The sequence below is a fragment of the Tympanuchus pallidicinctus genome, unplaced genomic scaffold, assembly GCF_026119805.1.
Source record: "Tympanuchus pallidicinctus isolate F22 unplaced genomic scaffold, pur_lepc_1.0 scaffold8, whole genome shotgun sequence".
NCBI classification, from domain to species: domain Eukaryota; kingdom Metazoa; phylum Chordata; class Aves; order Galliformes; family Phasianidae; genus Tympanuchus; species Tympanuchus pallidicinctus.
In genome coordinates, this window is record NW_026294802.1 from 37,078,102 (window position 1) to 37,097,978 (window position 19,877).

General features: G+C 45.3%; 1 protein-coding gene across 1 annotated transcript; it reads right to left on the bottom strand.

Moving 5' to 3' along the window:
* Positions 1 to 5,394: 5,394 nt before the first annotated feature.
* On the bottom strand, positions 5,395 to 8,953 carry LOC128073278 (zinc finger CCCH domain-containing protein 11A-like). The gene is made up of 9 exons (XM_052667979.1): positions 8,939 to 8,953; positions 8,444 to 8,613; positions 8,121 to 8,240; positions 7,879 to 8,002; positions 7,447 to 7,533; positions 7,253 to 7,357; positions 6,802 to 6,941; positions 6,240 to 6,307; positions 5,395 to 5,725 (listed from the first exon to the last, which is right to left on the bottom strand). Exons 2-9 carry the CDS (start codon positions 8,495 to 8,497, stop codon positions 5,455 to 5,457), a joined length of 969 nt encoding a protein of 322 aa, XP_052523939.1. The 5' UTR covers positions 8,498 to 8,613; positions 8,939 to 8,953; the 3' UTR covers positions 5,395 to 5,454.
* Between the last annotated feature and the right edge of the window lie 10,924 nt (positions 8,954 to 19,877).

Sequence of the window (19,877 nt, forward strand, 5' to 3'; positions counted from 1 at the left end):
ATCATCATGAGGTTTGAGTTCACAGCTCTGTGTGCCAGCTTTTCAATCAATTCTGCGAGAAGAGGTTGCCGTAGAGAATGAACCTAGTTGAGCCCTGTATATTTCTGTGTTATTACTTTTTTTATTACTGAAATGGGCACAACAGAGAGTAAAAATATATTTCTTGCTCCATGGATCTTGCAATCACAATTCAGTATAAGAGAAGAAAACTGGTAAGTGGATGAATAGTGGTTAAAGAACAAGGTGGTATTGGTACTGACCCAGCTCCTCATTATATTTTCTAATATAATTCATTTTTTGCCTGATTCCTAAGAAGCTGGAGCTGCACAATAGCTGCACAATAGCTGCACTGTCACCTTCCTCTCATCCCCTAAGGTCTCTGGAAGCTTCTGGGCTATTTTTACCAAGTATGCCTGAGAACAAGGAGTTTCAAAGCTATTTGGCTCCTGGAGGAGTCGTAGAATGCAGTGACAGGGCAGGGCAGCATGTCCTGAGGAGCGAGGAGGGCAGTCTGGCCCACTCCGCTGCGAGAGGCCGTGCTCAACCTAGCACAGCACTGGGTGCTGGCACTCCGATTGGCACACGGCTGCTCTGGGCCAACTGCAGCATATGCTGCTCCCGAGCTGCCAAATGACAGAGGAAAATGGAGCACTGCAGCGAGGAATTTCTGATGGCATGACATGCAGCTGAAGGAATGGGAGGAGGGAATGAGGGAAAAGGGGGAGAGCCGTCCGGTGCTGCTTTCCAGTGGGTACTGAGGTGGAGAGGAGGGGATGGTGGCTATTGTGGGGGCAGGATGTGTGCAGTGACCCATGGGGAACCAGGCTCTGCTCAAAAATCAACTGCTCGTGTGCACAGGATGAATCTGCATGCACACAAAAGCCACAGGGCTGAAAAGTGTGGCCACTGAGGTCTCAGAGTAATGCGGAGATGGGGCAGAGTCAGCAGGAAGTCAGCATTTGTCCCCATGGTAAGAAATGCCCTCAAGGAAAGGCCAACCTGCCACTCTCCAAGCTCCCATCTCTCTCCTGGGATCCGTGACAAAACTGCCAAGAGGTATAGAAGTAGCAGGAGCATTTTGGCAATTGCTCTGAGCTGTACCTGTGGGGATGTGCCTCCAGTTCACTGCTGCTATGTGGCGGCCACAGCCAGCTGAAGGATTTCACTCACACTGCAGTTCACTCACAAATGCTCACAGGCATTTGCTCCTGCCAAAGATAAGGTGACTTTTCTTACAGGCATGCCAGCCACACAGAGCAGTACTGACAAGATAAACACATGGCAAATGTTTTATATTGTCCTCTGCGCTCCTTTGTTCTCCTGCTGTGTAGGAAAGCAGTGAGAGGTGTGCCCTGCTGCACACTGCACGGGTCTCTAACCAGTGCTAATCCCTTCTCTCTTACACACCTTTATAAAGCATTCCACTAAGGTGACATGTGAACTCAGGGAGCCATAAAAGCAGCAGAGAAGTGCAACTTTGGTTAGTGTACACTGTACAGCAGTGATAACAACTACCAAGTGAGGCCAAATTCTGATTGCAGTTCTTACAAGTCATCCCATTAGGGTGGCAGTGTCTCCCTAAAGTCACTGCTAGTGAGATTAAACAATAGGCAATGACAGATGACATTTACTTACCTCACTGCATGGGATAGAGGCTTGTGCAGAAAGCCTCATTCAGCACTATTGCCGTACCACACCACATGAGAAAAATAACTCTTCCTCAGAGTAGGTTTTATGTTTCTGTTTTTTGCATACATTTGTGTATGCAAAATGTTTGTTGAGTGTAAATGACTGAGCTCCAGAGAGTGCTGCCTGCTCCGAAGTCATTTCTTATCCCAAAATAATGTAACCTGATCATATGGAAACCATGCTGAAGCCAAGGAACTTGGATGCCATGAGGGCGGGCTGCCAGGAGGCATGAAGCAAAGACGCACTGTCCTTGGGGTGGGAAAGGTACGCTGCTGGCACCTGCTCTAAAAAAATCAGCATCAGGAAGTATCTTGGCCAAGAGGAACTTGGCACAGCATTATTTTAGCTTTGCTGAGGGACTGTGTATGCCCATTGAAGTTGTAACATCTGTGGAGGAAGGGCAGAGCGCACAGATACAATGCAGTTTTATGGCAGCACTGCTTAGTCAGGGAAAGAGAATCCGAAGGGAACTGATGCAGCCAGCTGGCTGGGTGATGAATGCAGCGGCGGCTGCGGAAGGGAGCAAAGAGCTCAATCCTGCTCCGTCGTCCTGGGGAACGGCAGCAGAATGCATTGCTGAGGAGTGGAAGGAAGACTGCAGTGGAAGTGCAGAGGTGTGATATCAGGGACTGTTGTGCTCTTTTTGGATTCTTAATCGTTAGAAATAATTTTGATACGTGCAAAGGTGTTGTGAGTGAGCTGGCGCAATGGAAAAACTACAAAGAGTCTGAAATTCAGCATGTGTGAATGGAGTAAAAACAAAGTACTGTACTTCTGCTCACAAAATAAGGACAGAAACTAAACATATTTTGTACTTACATAATCAATATCTGTCTTATATAGATACAATGTCTGACCCTCCACCTCTCCTTGAACTTCCCTAGGTCATTTCCATTGCTTTCCATTTAACTGCCCAAAACCAAATAACATTTTCCTCTCTCTTTTTCCATGCTTTGAAAGCATTGTACAAACAGTGGGGAAATCATTTCAACAAAACCACAAAATTGGCTGCGGATCCACTATATCAAATGCCTTCCAAAACACAGAGAGATGCATCTTTTCTTATGAGTCTTATTGTCATCATCAGTGTTACATTGGTGGGAAAACAATGATCAAGACAGTTGCAGAGGTCACTGCAATTTCCAGTAGGCAATGGTCCTTCTGGTGTACCCTGCCTTCAACATGCTTTCCCTGCATATAACTGCTGCCTTCAGGAAGATTGATGTACTATTTTAGTTTAATTTCTCTTCATTGTAGGCGTGCCTTTGTTACTGCTCTGAGGATTTCATTAGCTGGGCCAGGAGATGGCAGCAGTGCAAGCTCCTTTTGTGCCCTCCATTCATAATTATGGCTCGTGCTGAGCAGCAATCAGGGATGCAGTGATATCAGTCAGTGTTTAAAAATTGTTTTTAAAAACAGGAAAATTGTTTTAAAAGCAGCTGCCTTCACAACTGTAGCCAAAATGTAGATACAAAATGTAGAAGGAACGACGTGCTCCGGTCCTAAGTTTTGAAGGTTGTTTTTTCAATGCCTAAGTCACAAAGATCAGGGCAAGAGATGCCCATAAAGCTCTTTACAGGGACGATTCTCCCTGGCTACCATGACTGACAAGTCTAAAGCAGCCTGAATTCATCTGATGGAACAGAGGCATTTAACTCTAGAGGGGAAGAGGACTGGGAAGATTCTGTACAGAAGTCATAAATATATAAAAGGGTTTAGAGGCTGTTATATTTTGACCGATGTTAATGACGAGGTGAGAAGAGGCATGGGAGTCAACTGTTTATATAAATGTTTCTATAAAACACGTGAAGGGACATGCAGGGCCAAGCAGAGCATTTCCTTAGGAGGAAGGAGTGTTTACATGACCAAATTAACATACATATTTCCCACAGGACAAAAGCATTATTAGACCTGTTAGGAGCTTTCTCAGCAACCACCAAGGAAAAAGAGCCTTGTTTACCCTTCTAAACGTGGAGCAGTCTTTAGGACACCACAGCTGTTAAACTTACTGACACGAAGGCTTGCATAACAGCCCAGGATTTATCATGCTAAGTTTGATAAATGCAGAAGTGTCTTTAAGTGCCTTCAGTTACAAGCTTTTTCTCCCAGAATAAGCACCCTGAATAAAGGCCATGTGCAAAACAAGGGTACTGCTTTGTGCTTGTGTGACACCAAGCGGAAGGAGTGTTTAAGCTGCCATCGAGGTAAGCCCTGATGCTGAGCACCAAGGCAGCCCAGCTGGCACAGATGCTCTGATACTTCCACAGCAAACCCTTGGCAGTGCCTCTGTGAGAGGTGAAGAGGCAAAGATTGCTGCTTACGTGCTCTCCTGAAAGGAAATTTGAATGCTGGAAAATTACACAACCCTGTGCCACAATTGTTGCTGGATTTGGGGATGTAAGTCAACCTGTCTTCTTAGTGAGAGAACAGGAGTTCCCATCCTGAAGAAACATCTGCTGCCGTCATCAATTTACCTGGTAGAGAAGTCAGTAACACCTGACATCTGGGCTAATTGCTTTTTTTTCATGAGATAACAAAGTAAATTATGTTCATGGAAGTAAATCTACCCTGGATTGCACTCCTTATATTAGTGAGAAATGAGTTGTGACTAAATGGAGGCAAATGATGTCATGAGGTTTTATGACGCTGTCCTGACTTAGAAAGGCTAATATTTCTGGGAAGCATAGGCAGCTTTTGTACTTAGACTCCATTTCTATCATGGTAGACAGCTCCGGGTAATTTCTCTTTCTGAAAGCCCTCCTGAAAGCTCACTGGAAACTCTCAAGGTGCAGTAAGTTTTATTGGAAGAAAATCTCAGTCATGCTGCTCGGAGACATTCCTTGGGCAAACCATGCCTATGATTATTTTGATGTAAACCAACTCGGTGTAAAAGAACAGATCAAAAGGAGTTTCCTTTGGTTATACAAAAACCTGTAATTATGAGGTTAGCTAATTCTCAGAACAAAAGATTGCAACCTCTGGGTTTGTTCATAGGTTAATGTATTCTGCCTGACAGCACATGAGGAAAATGGACTTTTGCACCTTTAATTGTTCCTGTGGTTAAACTGTAGGAGACGTGCCTTCTCTTCAGCACCTCAATTGCCATTACGTGCTATTACAAATCGTGTCAAAAATGTTGTTGCAAACTACAGTGACTACTCATCCCATTTGGGTCTGTAATAGTCTAACATGCAAATCTGCTTTCCTTCCTCAGTTCTAGCTACTCAACTGCATCAAAAGGCAGCCAGAATTACACCTTCAGCATGTTAGACATGCACAGCAAGACCTTATCAGCAACCTCATGCATGTCAGCATGCAGCGTGAGACCTGAGGGGTGAGGAAGTGGGAGATGCGAGAGGGAGGTGGGCGCTGCAGTTGACACAGGCACTGTCCAAGGAAGCAGAACCCCAGAGCCTCCACTTGAACCCAATGCAGTTTTGCTAAGGGGGGAGGAAGGAAGCAGTTTCAGGTTTGGCCTTGTGGATGGATGTCGTTCTGTGCCCACACAAATGCTTTGTGCTCTCGATGCTGAAGGCAGCCGCCCAGAGCTGGGGAGTGGGTGCACGGCCCCTGAACTCTGACCAGCAGGGAAATCAGAACAGAATGCAGGCACTGCTGATTTTTACCAGCTTGACTCTGCCTTAAGACTCATTACAGAGTTTCAGGAAAAGCGTCCCCTCAGAATAAGAAAGAAAAGAAACAGGGTTGAAAACGAATAGGGTTGGTTTTAATTGATGGTTGTTGTTGTTTTTTTAAAATATTCAATCAGACTATGATGTTGAAATGTTGTTGGTCTGAGAGCTCCATTAGGAGCTCATCTATATCCACAGTGTCATCAATTTCTGCTTCCAGTTCTTCTTCTGTGACTTCCATCAGGAACTTCTCGAGCTCCTCATCCTCAGAGAAGAGTTCTTTCCCCACCTCTGTGCAGCTCAGCTGTTGCGCCTGGTCTGCTTCTTGCGTGGCACGGGATGTTGAGTGTGGGATCTCTGACTGTGCCACAGAGTCTGCCTGGCCTCCCGAAAGCAGTTCCAGACTGGGGAGAACAAGGAAGAGAACAATCAGCACCTGACATTTCTAACTGGAGATAGCTTTCAGCACACCAGCTCTGAGATCTGTGGTTAACCCCTCCCGCACCTCATGCTCATATAGGGATGGCAATTCAGTTAACCTGAGGCTGCCTTTAGAGTGCAAGACACCAGCAGGCACATTTCTCACAGTGGGAATTGATGTGTACAGATAGAGCAATTTGAGTCCAGCCAACATGGGTCAGGTTTTGTAGCAGAAGCACATTGCCAGCCTCATTATTTGACTGTAAATATGGGAAGAAGTCATCCTCTGTTACGTCCACCTGTTACAGACTGAGTTACTTCTCCCCATGACATACTCAGCAGAGACTTTGAGTGAGCAATTGAAATTAGTGCAGATGACTTCTTCCTTTGTTGGATTACGCCATGGCACATCTCAAACACTCCACTTGTCCCCTGATGTGAAAGAACTTATGCGCAACGGATAGAGGGCACTGGTGAAGAACAAGCAGTGGTCATCACCTGCTTGGAAGTTTTAGGACTTCAACGCTGACCAGGGTGTACTCGGGCGGGACTGAAGCAAGGATCGCCTAGGAAGAAACAAGACAGTGTGTGTGAAGCAGGGCTCAAAGATTGTCTAAGTAGCTCTTCTTCTCAGAGAAGCTGTGGATGCCCCATTCCCAGAGGCATTCCGGGCCGGGCTGGATGGGTTTCCAGGCATTTGAGTCTTGTGGTGGCACCCCTGGCCACAGTAGGACAGGAGGAACACCAGATGATCTTTGAGGACTGCTCCTCCCTTCCCGGGGCACTGCTGAGCCTGATCCCAAATACAGAAGCACATTGCTCCTGAAGAAAGCGTTCCCTTGAAGGTTACAAGTGACCTTAGGAGTTTTTAGCAGCGCAGTGTTCATGGACAAAATCTGTGTACATCTAATTGCAACAGAGAATTTCCACAAGTGCCCTGGAAGACATCTGCTGCCTTCAGAGGAAACAGAAGACCTGCGCAACATTTGAAACTTCTACCATTACTACGAGAGCAGTGTAAACCTTCCGTATGCACTGCCATTGTTGCCGCTGTTCTTACCATAGGTAGTTTTCTGGCTGGGGGCTCATCAGTGTCCTCAGCAGCAGACGGTTGCATCTCTGCTGCTTTCCGTTTCAGTCTCCGCATTGTGGGGAAGGTGGTTTTCCAGTCAATAGGCCTCCCGCGCACCTTGCGTCCAGCTGAAGTAAAAGGAAGACGTTGCTGATAAGGTCTTGCTGTGCCTCAAGAGAAATCCACGTTCTCCAATCATTCCCACAACCCTTCCAGGAAGTAAAATACATTTGGCCAGCGGAATTACACTGCCATGTCCAGGATTTCAGCAGTGCTATGCACACAGTTCTCTCTGTCTACTGACAGCACATCGAAAAGAACAAAGAAACCCAAGAGCTGCACTCAGCAATAGTCCAGGGCAAGGAAAACTCTGATGCAGAACAACGCTGACTGACAGCATTACTGTGCTGAGGCACTGTAGCAAGCTCCTGGTGCTCACCCTTGACTCTTTTCTTGCACGGCAGCTCCTCTGCTTTGTCCTCCTCCTCCTCAGATTGCTTGCGTTTTTGCGCAGTTGGGCCATGGGAGGAAGTTGGGATGTCACCTGCAGAGAACAGTCCAGGAGAGAACAATCAGAACATGTGAGTAGAAAGGCAGCGCATCAAACCCAGATGCCTGTTCAGTATCTGGAACCTCTCTCTGGTGCCTTCTCAACCTCTATCTGGTTCTCCAGACTTTCTGCAAGGCCGCTGATCAGAGGAAGGCCACTTGTGTCAGCTTCTGGCAGAAAGAAGACAAGAAATAATTGAAGAGCATCTCTTTGGAAGAAGGTTTCAGCACAGTCAGCCACAAGCTTCCAATTTTCATGCATAGTTTCTTGTGTTTGCCTTTCCCCTGCTCAAACGTTGTGTCATTTCTGCAGTCAGCACAGCACACACCTACAATGCATTTAACTCCCTGCAGAAAAAAAACACCCCTATTCTGACAGCCAAAACACAAACCAATATTTCACTTAGCACCACTCTTCCCTGCTCTCCCCAATGAATGGTTTCCTGACATCCTGCACCCACTCAGAAGTAATATTCATAATTAAGTCTTCCATGCTTCATGCCATCAGGAACTCACCGTTGCTTGGTGGTACGGTCAGTCCGTTCCCACCGCGTTCCTTCAAATGAAGAAAACGGCAGTGGGGTTTCTGACAGCCTCCGGGCTGATTCTCCCAATAGCAGCGAACCTCACTGCGCTTCTTCTGAAGAGAGAAAGAAAGGAAGGGTCATGGAAACAGGCAGAGGACGTTTGCAGAGAGATGCAGTGCTCCAGGTCGTGCCTGAGGGAGGTGGAGAGCTCATCTTTAGGCAAACACTCACTTCAATTTTCATGTGTCTGAACTTGCAGTCATTCCGGAAACAGCAGCCCTGTATCCACAGTCGGCAGACTCTTTCGCTCCCCAGAGCCGCTTCACAGTGGCGGAAGGGACAGCTGTCTCCCTGCGAGCAAAAGGAAACCACACAGCAAAATAAGAGCACAGCCTGAAACACGTCCGTGCTGCTGGCCCACGTTGTTAGCAGGGAGCGCACAATCCCACTGCTGATGAAGGCAACGCATCGCCAGCAGATCTCCCCCCGCTCCACCCCTTCCTCTTCAAAGCGAGGAAAGGAAGAAAATCCAGGCAAAAGACACCCAACCATACCTTAAGACAGATGGAGTTGAAATAGTAGTAGCAGTCGTCTCCTTGCAGAGCCATGGGGAACTTCTTAGAGCAAGGTTGGGCTGTCTCCAAAGGAATTCCCCGCTCTTGGAAAGAGCCGGCTGCAGTCCGGAGCTGCTTGGATCCACAAAATGTCCTCTCGGACAGGAACCCTAGAGGAGGCATCAACAAGGGAAGAATCATGAGGAATAAGCGTTTTCCAGCTTTCTTCTTTTATGAACTCTAGAGGAGGGCAGTGTCTCAGAAGCAGCTGGTTGCAAAAACTGTGCCAAGTCTAGATCCAACTTGTGTCTAACTACTGCCACGACTTCTCCCAGCAAGCACTGTCCTCCATCTCATCACCAGTTATACACATAGCAGCACACATTTTGCGTTCCTGACATGAAAATGACTCCCTTCATCTTCTCCTCTTGCTGCAGCTGCAATGGATGCACTGGTACGACTCACACGTTTGACAAACCTACAGTTCTGGCTTACCAGGCACAGCTGCAGTCCTTCTCCCTTCCAGTTCACACACCAGCCCAATGGCTGAGCAATACCGTCAGCAAGAGCGGGCAGCACCCGTCAGCCAACACCACTCTCACTGCCAGCTGGGATGAGAGCTTACGCAGCGTGTCCACACTCCTGCGCAGCGCTCACGGCTGTGGCACTCACTGGTGGCAGCCACGGCCCCAAGCAGTGCTTGTGATGTCACCGTGCTTGTGATGTCACCGTGCCTGTGATGTCACCGGACAATCCATGTCCCCAGCTGAGCACTCGGCTCTCCACCATATCTTCAGTGGGGTTTTGTTAAAAATCTGCTGGATACGGCACAGCCAGTGCTCCGTGGGTCATTAAAGCACAAGTTGCACTGCATCAAGTCTGTGCTCTTCTTCCTTTGTCATGTCTGAGATAAAGGCTGGGGCCCAGCTGCAGTTTTGCAGGGCTGCGCAGCAATGGTCAGTCACAGCTTGAGGCAGTCATTGAGCACCTGGTGGGAAGGTAGGGCCAACCCAGGGCAGCTCAGGTGCACACAAACCCTTCCCAGACATCGCTGAAGGGTTGGCAGTGGAGGCAAGGGTGCCTGTCTGGAGATCCCTGCTACCTGAGGCCTTCCAAGGCTCAGCAGCTTTTTTCCTTGTTTTCTGTGTCCCCAGCTGCTGCACTTGGGCAAATACTCGCTTGTTGCAGCCTAGGACTTTGCCACCCTGCTGTTACTGCTGCACTTTCCATTGCACTGTAGCGTTACACAGGGGAGTGACGGCAATTCGTCATCCTCACCAAAACATGTGCCACAATCTCTCAGAGAAACAATTTCCCCTGGAAACAGCCATTGGGAATGGCCTCGTTTGAGCTGGGAACTCCTCCCCAGCCCAGCTTTTCTGCTGAGACTCCTTCCAGCCACCAGGCACCAGGCACCAAGCCCAGCTCACCTCTTTGTCCAGGTCAGTCTAGGCTGTGCCCAGGTCACACGCAGGCCACAGCGGTGCTTCTGATGGGCTCTCCAAGGATGATCCAAGGGGGTTGGACTCGATGATCTCTGGAGGTCCCTTCCAACCCCTACAATTCTGTGATTCTGTGATTCTGTGATGTTACTCCACTGTTCAGGAGATGCTTTCAAATAAAAAATGGAAGAGATGCTACGTGCAAAGCTTGTCATTGTGCAAAGCAGGTCATTGTTAGCCTGTAGGGTATGCCTTGTCCCTATAGCCCTGTTTATATAACACATAAATATACTGAAAAGAGTTAAAGAGATTCTAACTGCCCTGGGTATAATTATGAACAGACAAATTCTGTGATACAGGAAGAGGAAAACAGTCTGGTTGTCCTCTGAGGACATTTTCTTAACCTTCGTGCTGTGGCACGCAGTCATGTGCTACTACAGAGAAGCACAGAGGTCCTAGGCATAAACTTCCAGAAGAAAACTGCTCTGTGTTTTCACTCCACAGACTTTGCCCTACAGTTGGAAGGAAAGGTCCTTGAGGTTTTCTGAGCTCTACCTCTCTCCCTGCGCCTGCGGGGTGCTGGGTGCCTTCAGCACACATCTTTACTTAGGAGCCTCCTCTAAAAATCAGGTGCCCTCTGAAAAGTCTGGATGTTGAGACAGGTGTATTATTCAGACCACAGTAGTGATTAGCTCCCACCAGCATTGAGAGACAAAAGAACTTTATAGTTAGAAGTATGATCTGAAACAAAGGAAACCATCCTCCCCTCAACTTCTCCCTAAACAGAAAACTTTAATCGTTAAAAACACACAACGAATTATAAGCCCCAGAAGACTTATTTTGTCCTTCCTTATCATTTGACCAAGCAATAGATTTTCTAACAGTAGCAGTCTTATCTTATACAATACTGCATTGTATTTATTGTATGATATCTTACAGAATCTTATCTTTTTCATTTCCACTCATGCTGTTTTCTGTCCTGAGTATATTGCCTCTGTGCTAGAAATAGCAAGAAAACCAGAAGAGTAGAGCTGCTGGGTATCAGGAGGCCACTTACCAGGCCTAATCCTGGCTCCCATCCACCCATAGGCTAATGTCCCCATCTACTGGTGTGTGCCCAATGTCTGGGCTGGCAGAAGATGGCGAAAAGGCAGCAGAAGACTGAATGGGGTTTTGGCACTGACTTTTCTGAGGCGAAGTTTTGGCTTTTAATGACAGCGTTGGAAGGTGTTGCACAGTTCTGGCATCATCCTGATTACTCTGGGGTGGTGATCTCAAGGCAGAGGAATGCTGCACATCGTTATTAGTGTCTTTAATGAGCCAGCTCATAGGGCACCATGCTGGTTGCTATTTCCACGTGTCTCTCCAACAACCTTCATGACAGCTCCCATTAAACACGCACTTTCAGGGCACCTGAACCATCCTAGGAATGGGGGGCCATTCCCACTCCTGCTGCTGCAGCTGTCCAAGTTGATGCTGTGAGGACCACAGTGGGAGCCAACTCAGGCAGGCAGATGCCATTTGGATAGTCACTCAGGCAGCACTTTCAGTGGGCCGGGCCTGATGTGAGGAAGGGAAGTGCTGGTCTGGGGGATCTCCAGCAAGGACTCTTAATCAGTATGAAACCAACGCATGCCACATATTTTCCCCTCTTCTTCTCTTTTCTTATAATTTCTTCCTCTTTCTTTCTTAAGGCTGTTGTGCTGGGTACTCTGCAAGTTCAGGAGGCATGGATGGGAGCCAAGCAGGGTTCTGTGGCACTGCAACAAGAGATGTAGGTTGCAGGCATGGAGCAGTACTACAGCCTGTTACCAAGCTGGTTGGGAAGACACTGTTTAAACAAACTGTTGTGTGCATTTCCGTGCCCATACCTGTCTGCCCACATTCTTATTTTCAAAGTGCATCACTTACACATATTTGAATGAGTCATTAATCTTGGCTGTCAATGACAGCACCTGGAAATCCTAAACTTTATTGCTTTGTATATGCCCTGCGCCCAGTATATTGCATGGAAGATTTCTGTGAGGGTTGCATCCTTTTTCTGCTCCATTTGCACCTGGTTTTCTGTTTTCATCTGACAGATGTACTTGTTCTGCCAGAGAGGGCTCTCTAGTTCCTGTACGATATGCACATTTCTCCCTCTGTGTAGTTCCTTACTGTTTAAATGCTGATAACTTAGTACTAAGAATTTGATTTTTAAAAATATTGCATTAATCAGTACCTGAAATGGTAAAGCAGCTTTTGTACCCAGGAGTGAGCCTTCACCTTTGGACCTTGAAAAGACACAGCCCACATAGAACTTCATACCCATGTTTGTTCATGCTTAACTGTAACGTGACAACTTCACTATATTACATTTAGTCATTTCCAGCATATAAGGAACTGCCTGATTTTGAGGACAATCAACCAGAGAGTGATAGTTGGAGCTGCTATTTAACATGCCCAGCACTTCCAACAATAGTTGGCATGCCTACCTCTCAAAATACAGGTTGATAAAATCTTCCAACAGCCTGAAGATCTCAGCTCTTCTACTGTAAATCCAAAGTGTTTAATTCAGTCTGTGATGGAGAAAGGGAGAAGGATGAGAGAAGGGAATCCTGGTGGACATGGTACAGAGAAAATGAAATGAAGGATACAGAATCCCTTGGAAAATAAATTGTACGCAGAGATAGGGCAATGCAAAAACACTGGCAAAAATGGTAAAGTAGAAAAGGTGGATCCTTTGAATAGAGAAGGGAAGGAAGAATGCAGTCATCCTGTGTGCAATAGAAATAGGAATACAGGGATGCCAAAGTATCTGGGATGTAACAGGACTTTGACTTTGAGGTCAAGGTCAAGGTATGCAACCAGATATTCCCTGGTTTTGAATTAAGTAGAGTAAAAGCCATGTACAAGCCCTCTGGTACCACAAAAAAAAAAAAAAACCAAACACAAAAAAACAAAAAACAACCAACCAACTCTTCCTTCAGTGGAAACGTCATTCCTTTCCTTATCTTGCTCAACCACAACTCTGTAAGCCAGCAGCTGAAGCAATCTTTCCTCTCCAACATGTAGACACTCTTCATATTTTCACCTTTTGGTTTTAAGAGACATGTGAAGTTTGAGTATTATTGACATTGAGAAGCATGGGCTTTGGCAGGTCCTAAGCAGCATCAGTGCAATCTGCAGCGAGAAAGCACCTCCCAAATAAGCAGCAATCAAATAATCCTCTTTCAAACAAGAATAATTTTCCACTCACTGAACGGAAATAGAGCTGCAATTACCTAATAGCTGATAGCAGTTTTACTGTCACATTTCCCTTTATTAAGAAATTACACCTTTCAACAGTCACTGTTTGGATGGCCTGAAAAAAGTATAGGCAACAACTGGAGGACTACTCAACACACAGAAAGGGCTTCTGATACGAATCTCTTAATCTCTTATTCTTGAGAACAAGCAGACCAATGCTGTCACTGATGGCCAGGACACAGCAAAAAAGATGGTGAATTTGAAAACCACCGTGTAGTTTTGGGGGAATGTCTTTATAGAGGGTGTATTTAAAGATTCAAAACATTGCCCAGCAAGAACTGAACTTGAGATCTAGCCTGACAAATAAAGTAAACTTTAATCATCTACTTAATAATTTGAAGTGAAACATCACAAACTTCAGGATTATCCTGAACTTCAGGTCTAAACTAGAGTTAATGAACTGTAAATCATGAGGAGGGAAAGAGGACACAGTTGATTCCTGTTAAAAGTTAACATGCTGACTATTTCAGACAGTATATTTCCAATTGACAGAGAAGTGGGAAAGCTATTGATGACAGCGATGAGACATCATCTGGAATACTGGCCAACAGTGTCTTTATCATAGAATCACGGAATCTTGGGTTGGAAGAAATCCTAAAAGGCCATCTAGTTCCAACACCCCCAGCATGGGCAAGGTTGCCACCCACCAGCTCAAGCTGCCTAGGGCCCCATCCAGCCAGGCCTGAAAGGCCTCCAGGGATGGGGCATCCGCAGCTTCTCTGAGCAGTCTGTACCAGTGCTTCACCACCCTAAGAGTAAAGAATTTCCTCCTAATAGTTAATTTAAATCTCCTCTTTTGGTTTGAAACCATTCCCCCTTGTCCTATCACTACCTAGCTGTGTAAGAAGTCAGACTTCCTCCCTTTATCAAGAAAAATAAATTCCCATAAGAACCAGCACAGAGAATTCAAGACGAGTCAGAAGATTGAGAACAACAGCATTAAAGCCTTGCCTCATTCTTCCCAACTTCAGGAACTTCACAGAGATATGCTGGCACAGTCACCTGGAAGCCCTGCAGTCAGCACATCATTATAGTTCAGTCTACCTAAGTTCTGACTAGGCTCCTAAATTAGATGTTGTATTCAAATATTTTAAGATACGTGGAAAATTCCCTAGGGAATTCACACAGTGTCCACAAAAACAAAGGTTGTGAAAGCAACCAGCTGCTCTCAGAAGAGTACACACCACAGAGCAGGTGAAGGTCAGGTTTATCATCAGAACATTGATAAATACTCTGCATGAATTGTTCTGGTAAAGAGAAGGCCAATGTTTGGAAACGGCCTCCCAGAGGTTGAATTGAGGGGAATTAGAAACTTGTCCAGAATTAAGTTCCATCCAAATGAGTTAATTTCAGGATTACCTGGAAGAACAAACATTTGGACAGGTAGATAGAAAAAAAAAAAAAACCCTTCCAATCTTTGCAAGATGTTGTTTTACTTGAAATTTTATCACTGAAATCAAACAGGACCAATCCTTTATATTTGCATTAAAAAGACGTCTTACAAAAGCATACGTATTTTGACAAACAGCTAATGGTGTGCTGCTTTGTCATTGCTCACCTGCATCACACAGAGACAAGGAGAAGGACAGCAAAATCTGTTTCCTAGGATCAGAATTGCTCATGAGTACAACAACCAAGAACAGCTATTGGAATGACTTCCTGAGTTACTCTTCCGTAGTTGGGCAGCATATTCCTGCAAACTGTGTGAAATGCTTTTGCTGTCTCAGGTGAGGGAGGGCGACTCTTCTAAGCAAGAGGCAAACACATTGAAGGATATTTTTCAGAAGGAACTGAAATGCCATATACATGCTTCCAGTAGTCGCTTGCATATGCAGCAGATGCAGTGGTGCAGGCAGCTGATGTCCAGCCTGAGCCAGGCCAGCATCACTTCACTTCATGCCTGTTGCAGTAGTGTAAAATCATTGTTTGCTGACCAGCCCCACACGCAAGCCTGAAGTGCCTGGACAAGCAGTTAGAAGTTTGCTTGCAGAAACAAACAAGGATTATTGATTGCAGCTGTATGTCTCCAAATGAAGCAGCAGAGCACAGACAAGTACCTGGCAAACAGCTAGAAAGGGACATGGGACAGTGAGCATGGAGGGGTTTGGCTCAAGAATTGGCAGAAACTAAACTTGGAGTATTGTCTCCTGCTATTTAACTCTCAGTAATTTTCAATGAAATGAGCCTATGTGCACACTGCACAAAAATAATGGGGCAGAAATGGAAAAATATTTGATTTCTCTACAAATACCACAGAATATTGGCTAACTACTTGGGTCAGCAGGGTTGCAATGCAATGAAAACATGTTTGCTAAGGGGAACAAGATGTTTACTCCTGATTGGTGTGCTGCGTGATAAGGGAAAAGCTGTGTCACAGTCCTCTAGTTCTTTCTATTTCTGATAGTTTGAAAACAGCTTTGGGAGTTGGAAGTCATTAGGAATTTTAGGTTTGAACTTGAATGTGGATCTAAAAAATAATTTTTTTAAAAAAACTTCATTTTAAAATTGCTGCTTTTTCTCAGCAATACTGAGCAGCAGCTGATATTAGGAAACACAACATTTTGCAAAACAGGCTGAGAAACCAAGTGAAGTAAGATGCAAACTGACATCACGTAAGGCCTTAAGAAGCATGAAATACTTGCTTCTACAACACAGTGTTACAACAGCACAACCTTCATTATCTCAAATTGCTGTTTCACTTAAGCATCACAAGGAGCAATAAGCTAGGGACAAATCTAGCATTCTATTACATTGTTTTGGTTTGTTTGTACTTTTGTTTTTCATTTGTTCACTTTTATTCTAGCAAAATGTTTACAAGAGCTGTAAATTTGACAAGGAATCTTATCACAGGGGCAATTGCTCTGTAATGCTGGTATGGTTAGGACTAATGTTTGTGGTCAGTTGCGACTGACAGTGATGGTCCAAATTTAGAAGGCTAAATTTAGATGTGAAATTAATAATGGCATATGTACCAAAGAGGTTAAGGATCCATTGTTCCCTCATTACTTACCAGGAAAAATTCTTAATGAGGTTCAATAAAGTTTTGCATGAGTAAGTCACAGTAAGGATCTGCCTCATAAAAAAGGAGGTAAGAATCAGTAAAAATGGGTAAAATCAGACAAAAGCTTTGGACCAGAAATTCACCTGAATCCTCTTACCTTGGAAAGTCAGGCTACTGTGCAACTGAAGATGTGTTCAACTTGCTAAACATACGGTGCTTGGCAAAGTGCATATATATTGTAGTGTATAACTTAATAACTATAAATTTGAAAGTGCATGATCCATCTCTCTCTTATGTACAAAGTCCAACATATGCCTCCAGCACTGTTACATAGCACAAAAACACTGCCAGGGCTCTGAGAGCATGCTATTTGTTTCCATTAGCCACCTACCTGATTTGCACGGTCATGCCACTAAGCAGGCAGACTTGCTAAATCCATCACTCACCATATATAATTTCCTTCCTGATTGCTTTCTTTTGCCTTCCAAAAGCTTTCTGCATGTCCACATACACAGTGCTGCTGGAATTAGGGAAAGACCGTGGAGTGCTTTCACATTACTTTATAGTACTGGACTTCAGACAGCTGCAGGCACCAGGAACCTTCAGTGCCTGCAGTTCTTCAGCTAAGGCCAAAGCTCCTTCAGGTTCTAATAATAGCTGCTCCAATAGTTATCCTGCCATCACATTTAATTTTATTCTGGACTTAAAGTTCTTAGATGTTTGACCACAACTGGTCAGGCTTCTAAAATATAAATAAGAAGGTGGGAGGTAAATGAAAGGACTGAAAGGACCTCCGACCTGGATACTGTACAGCTTTTGCTGTAATGTAATACCCCTGAAATACTATAGCAGGAACTGTTTAGCCCTTGAACATGCATTCCAGCATTCGAAAGGAAGCTCTTGCCTTTTCCTCTCTATATTTTTGTTTGAAGTTTGTGTATCCTACTATTGCACATAAAAAATGCATGCTACTTACAGTAACTAGCTCAGAAATTTCATCAGTCACCCTGTAACAACTGATTGGCCACATATTGTGCGCAAGTCTGGAAGCAGATGCGTGTATCTGAGTGTCAGTGCAACGATTAGAGTTTTCCCTTCCAAATCTTAGCCTTTTTTTCCCCAGATACAAGCTCGGGTGCCCTGGCACCTGAGGAGAACCTGAGGAGGTAAAGAATGACTTAGGCTTTTGCCTACAGAGTCAAGTGTCACAAACAAGTACACCACTGCAACAACTGTGGTCAGAACAGAGGGAGTTTGTGGTTATGATTTGTTATGGGTAGATTTATTTTGGGCAGTGAGGCATATCAATCTCGAGAGCATTAATTTGGAGCATTAAGTGTTCCAGGGTGAGGGCTGTGGCACTGCTAACAGGTTCACACTCTTTCAGTACGTAGTCACCAGGAATACAGTTAAACAAATCCAATGGTTTGAGTATTTGGCCATGGATGCCCTCAGCATGATCTGTGTACCAGCTTTGTGCTCTTTTCTTGAACATCTTGAGCACAAAAATCTGAGATTTTTATGATTGCAATTAAGTTGATTATGCAGTGCACGAAAACCTGTACAAGTCTGGGACTCTTTTTTTGTGACTTGAGAGAGACATCCTCAAAGGAACAGCAAATAGGAAGAGAAAAAATCCAAGGGATTTTGTTCACAAAGATAGCACAGTCATCATGTCAAAAGAGGAGGAAAACGCCTACGTGAATCAGGGTTCCATGCAATCCCTTGAATTCCTCTTTTCCTTCATTTCTGACTTCTTTACAGCATTTAGTGGTGTAAAGAGAGTATGTCCAGCTATGTCTCTAATTGTTTGTTACATGACGATGACCTGTATGTATCCAGAATAAACTCTGGCAATCAAATTCTAAGCTCCAAATACTTTCTCAGTCATACATGCACGCCCCTCAGCTTGGGGCATAAGTTCTTCATTACACCTTTTCTGAGGTCCACTGCCAGTTAAGCTGCCTGTACTCAAGCCATTTCTGCCATGCTGCTGAGAGGCCTTGGATAAGACAGGTGTGTGGGAAAGAACTTTACAATGCAGGGTCTGCTTCCTTTCACTCAAGAGCTGCACTTACAGTGAAGTGCTTGCCTGAGCTATGTTAGAGACATCCCTCTGCCTGGCCATACACCTGCTGGTCCAGAGCCTGGTCCAGCAAGACTGATCTCAACCCTTCTCATTACTGTGGGTTTGTCTGATGATAACCACATGGGTAGCTGGTTCTGGTTATTGCCACTGAACCCAATTCTGATCCTGACTTACTGGTTTCCCTTTCCAGCCTGACCTCAGACTCATCATCACTGGGACCACCTGTCAGCCTATACAACTGGCTGACACCCCTGACAACTGTGGACCTGCTTTGTTCTTCCTGGATGGGTTCTGTGGAACTTCACCTGCCCAGCAGCAAGATCACGACCACTCTCTGATGCCATCTTTGGCTCCCAGCTTACCTTGTCTTCCAGGCCTGCCTGCCCCTGCTGCCTCATGGCATGCTTCTCTCCACAGGATGCTCTCACTTAATGCTGATGCTGTTGGTGTCACTGTTATGATGTTCCTTATGCACCAACTGCTCCAGCAAAAGCCAGACAAAAGATATACAGATCTCTAGCAACGTGCGACCCTCTTATTATCCAAAGATGCCTGTGTGCTTTAGGCCCACTGGCGCCTAGAGCTCCTGCCAATATGATAAATCAGGGTAGTGGGCAAGAAGTCAACAATCAAGACAAAGAGTCTGTTCTGTCATAGTGAAACTGCAAAACTAAGCAGTGATATGCAATCCCTGTTGTGAGATCTCACTAAACCATTGTCAGATATCCAGGGGATCTCGGTAACCTGGAGACCGCGGGTATCAGAATACACAGTCACAAGCAGAAGTCAGGTGCAAAGTGGTTACAAATCCATATACGTGGATTTTTTTTTCACCTTTATTTAGTAACTCATTTTGGTTGTCTGAGAGTACTAACATCTAGTGCCTCAGCAGTGGCTTTTCACACCTGAGCTAGGACCTTCTTTCCTGCCCCAGGAAACTCTTCCAACTCCACCCATTATTGCTGTTACTGTTGTAGCTGCCAGTTACAGGACACCCGAACTCCCACCTGCACATGGCACTGCTTTGCATTTATGCTCAGATTCATCACGCCTGCAAGGAGCTCAGTGCTCAGCCTCATCCTTGCTGGCAGCTGAAGACAGCATTGTGAGAAACCAAGGCACCAGCACAAAGGTGACTATTTCACTTCAGTCCATGCTGAAAGGTCATCCTGCACCTGTGAGAATAACCTACACATGAGAGGGCAAGTACACAGGAAGCTGTCAGGGCACAGCTGACCTTACTGAAATGGTATTGGTATCTTGCATTGAAAATACACCCACCATTCAAGTTTCCTTGGCTGCTATTAGGAACTGTTGCTTATTCAGCTTATTCTAATACAGGGCATTGTGTACCCATGGGTGCTGCCACGCCTTCTGGATTTAATTAAACCTCCTCCACCTATTTACCTGGAAGGCTGTCTTTTTCCCCTGTTTCACAGGAACCCTCTTGAAGGAGAAAAATCAGTGCCTCTGAAACACTTTACTGCTGTCCTCCACACAGGCAGAATGTACTTTTTCTTTCCTCTTTTTCAATAGGATCTGAAGAGCATAGAGCTCAGCAGGGCCTGCAGCAGTGTGCCTTCCCATGCCCCACAAGGAACGATTGACCACAGA

Excerpts from the sequence above, each read along its gene's own strand:
- LOC128073278 (XM_052667979.1), bottom strand. The coding sequence starts at position 8,497 with ATGGCTCTGCAAGGAGACGACTGCTACTACTATTTCAACTCCATCTGT. Across the intron at positions 6,308-6,801 it reads CAGCCAGAAAACTACCTATG|GCGATCCTTGCTTCAGTCCC; the intron begins GTAAGAACAGCG and ends GTTTCTTCCTAG. Across the intron at positions 5,726-6,239 it reads GTCCTAAAACTTCCAAGCAG|TCTGGAACTGCTTTCGGGAG; the intron begins GTGATGACCACT and ends TGTTCTCCCCAG.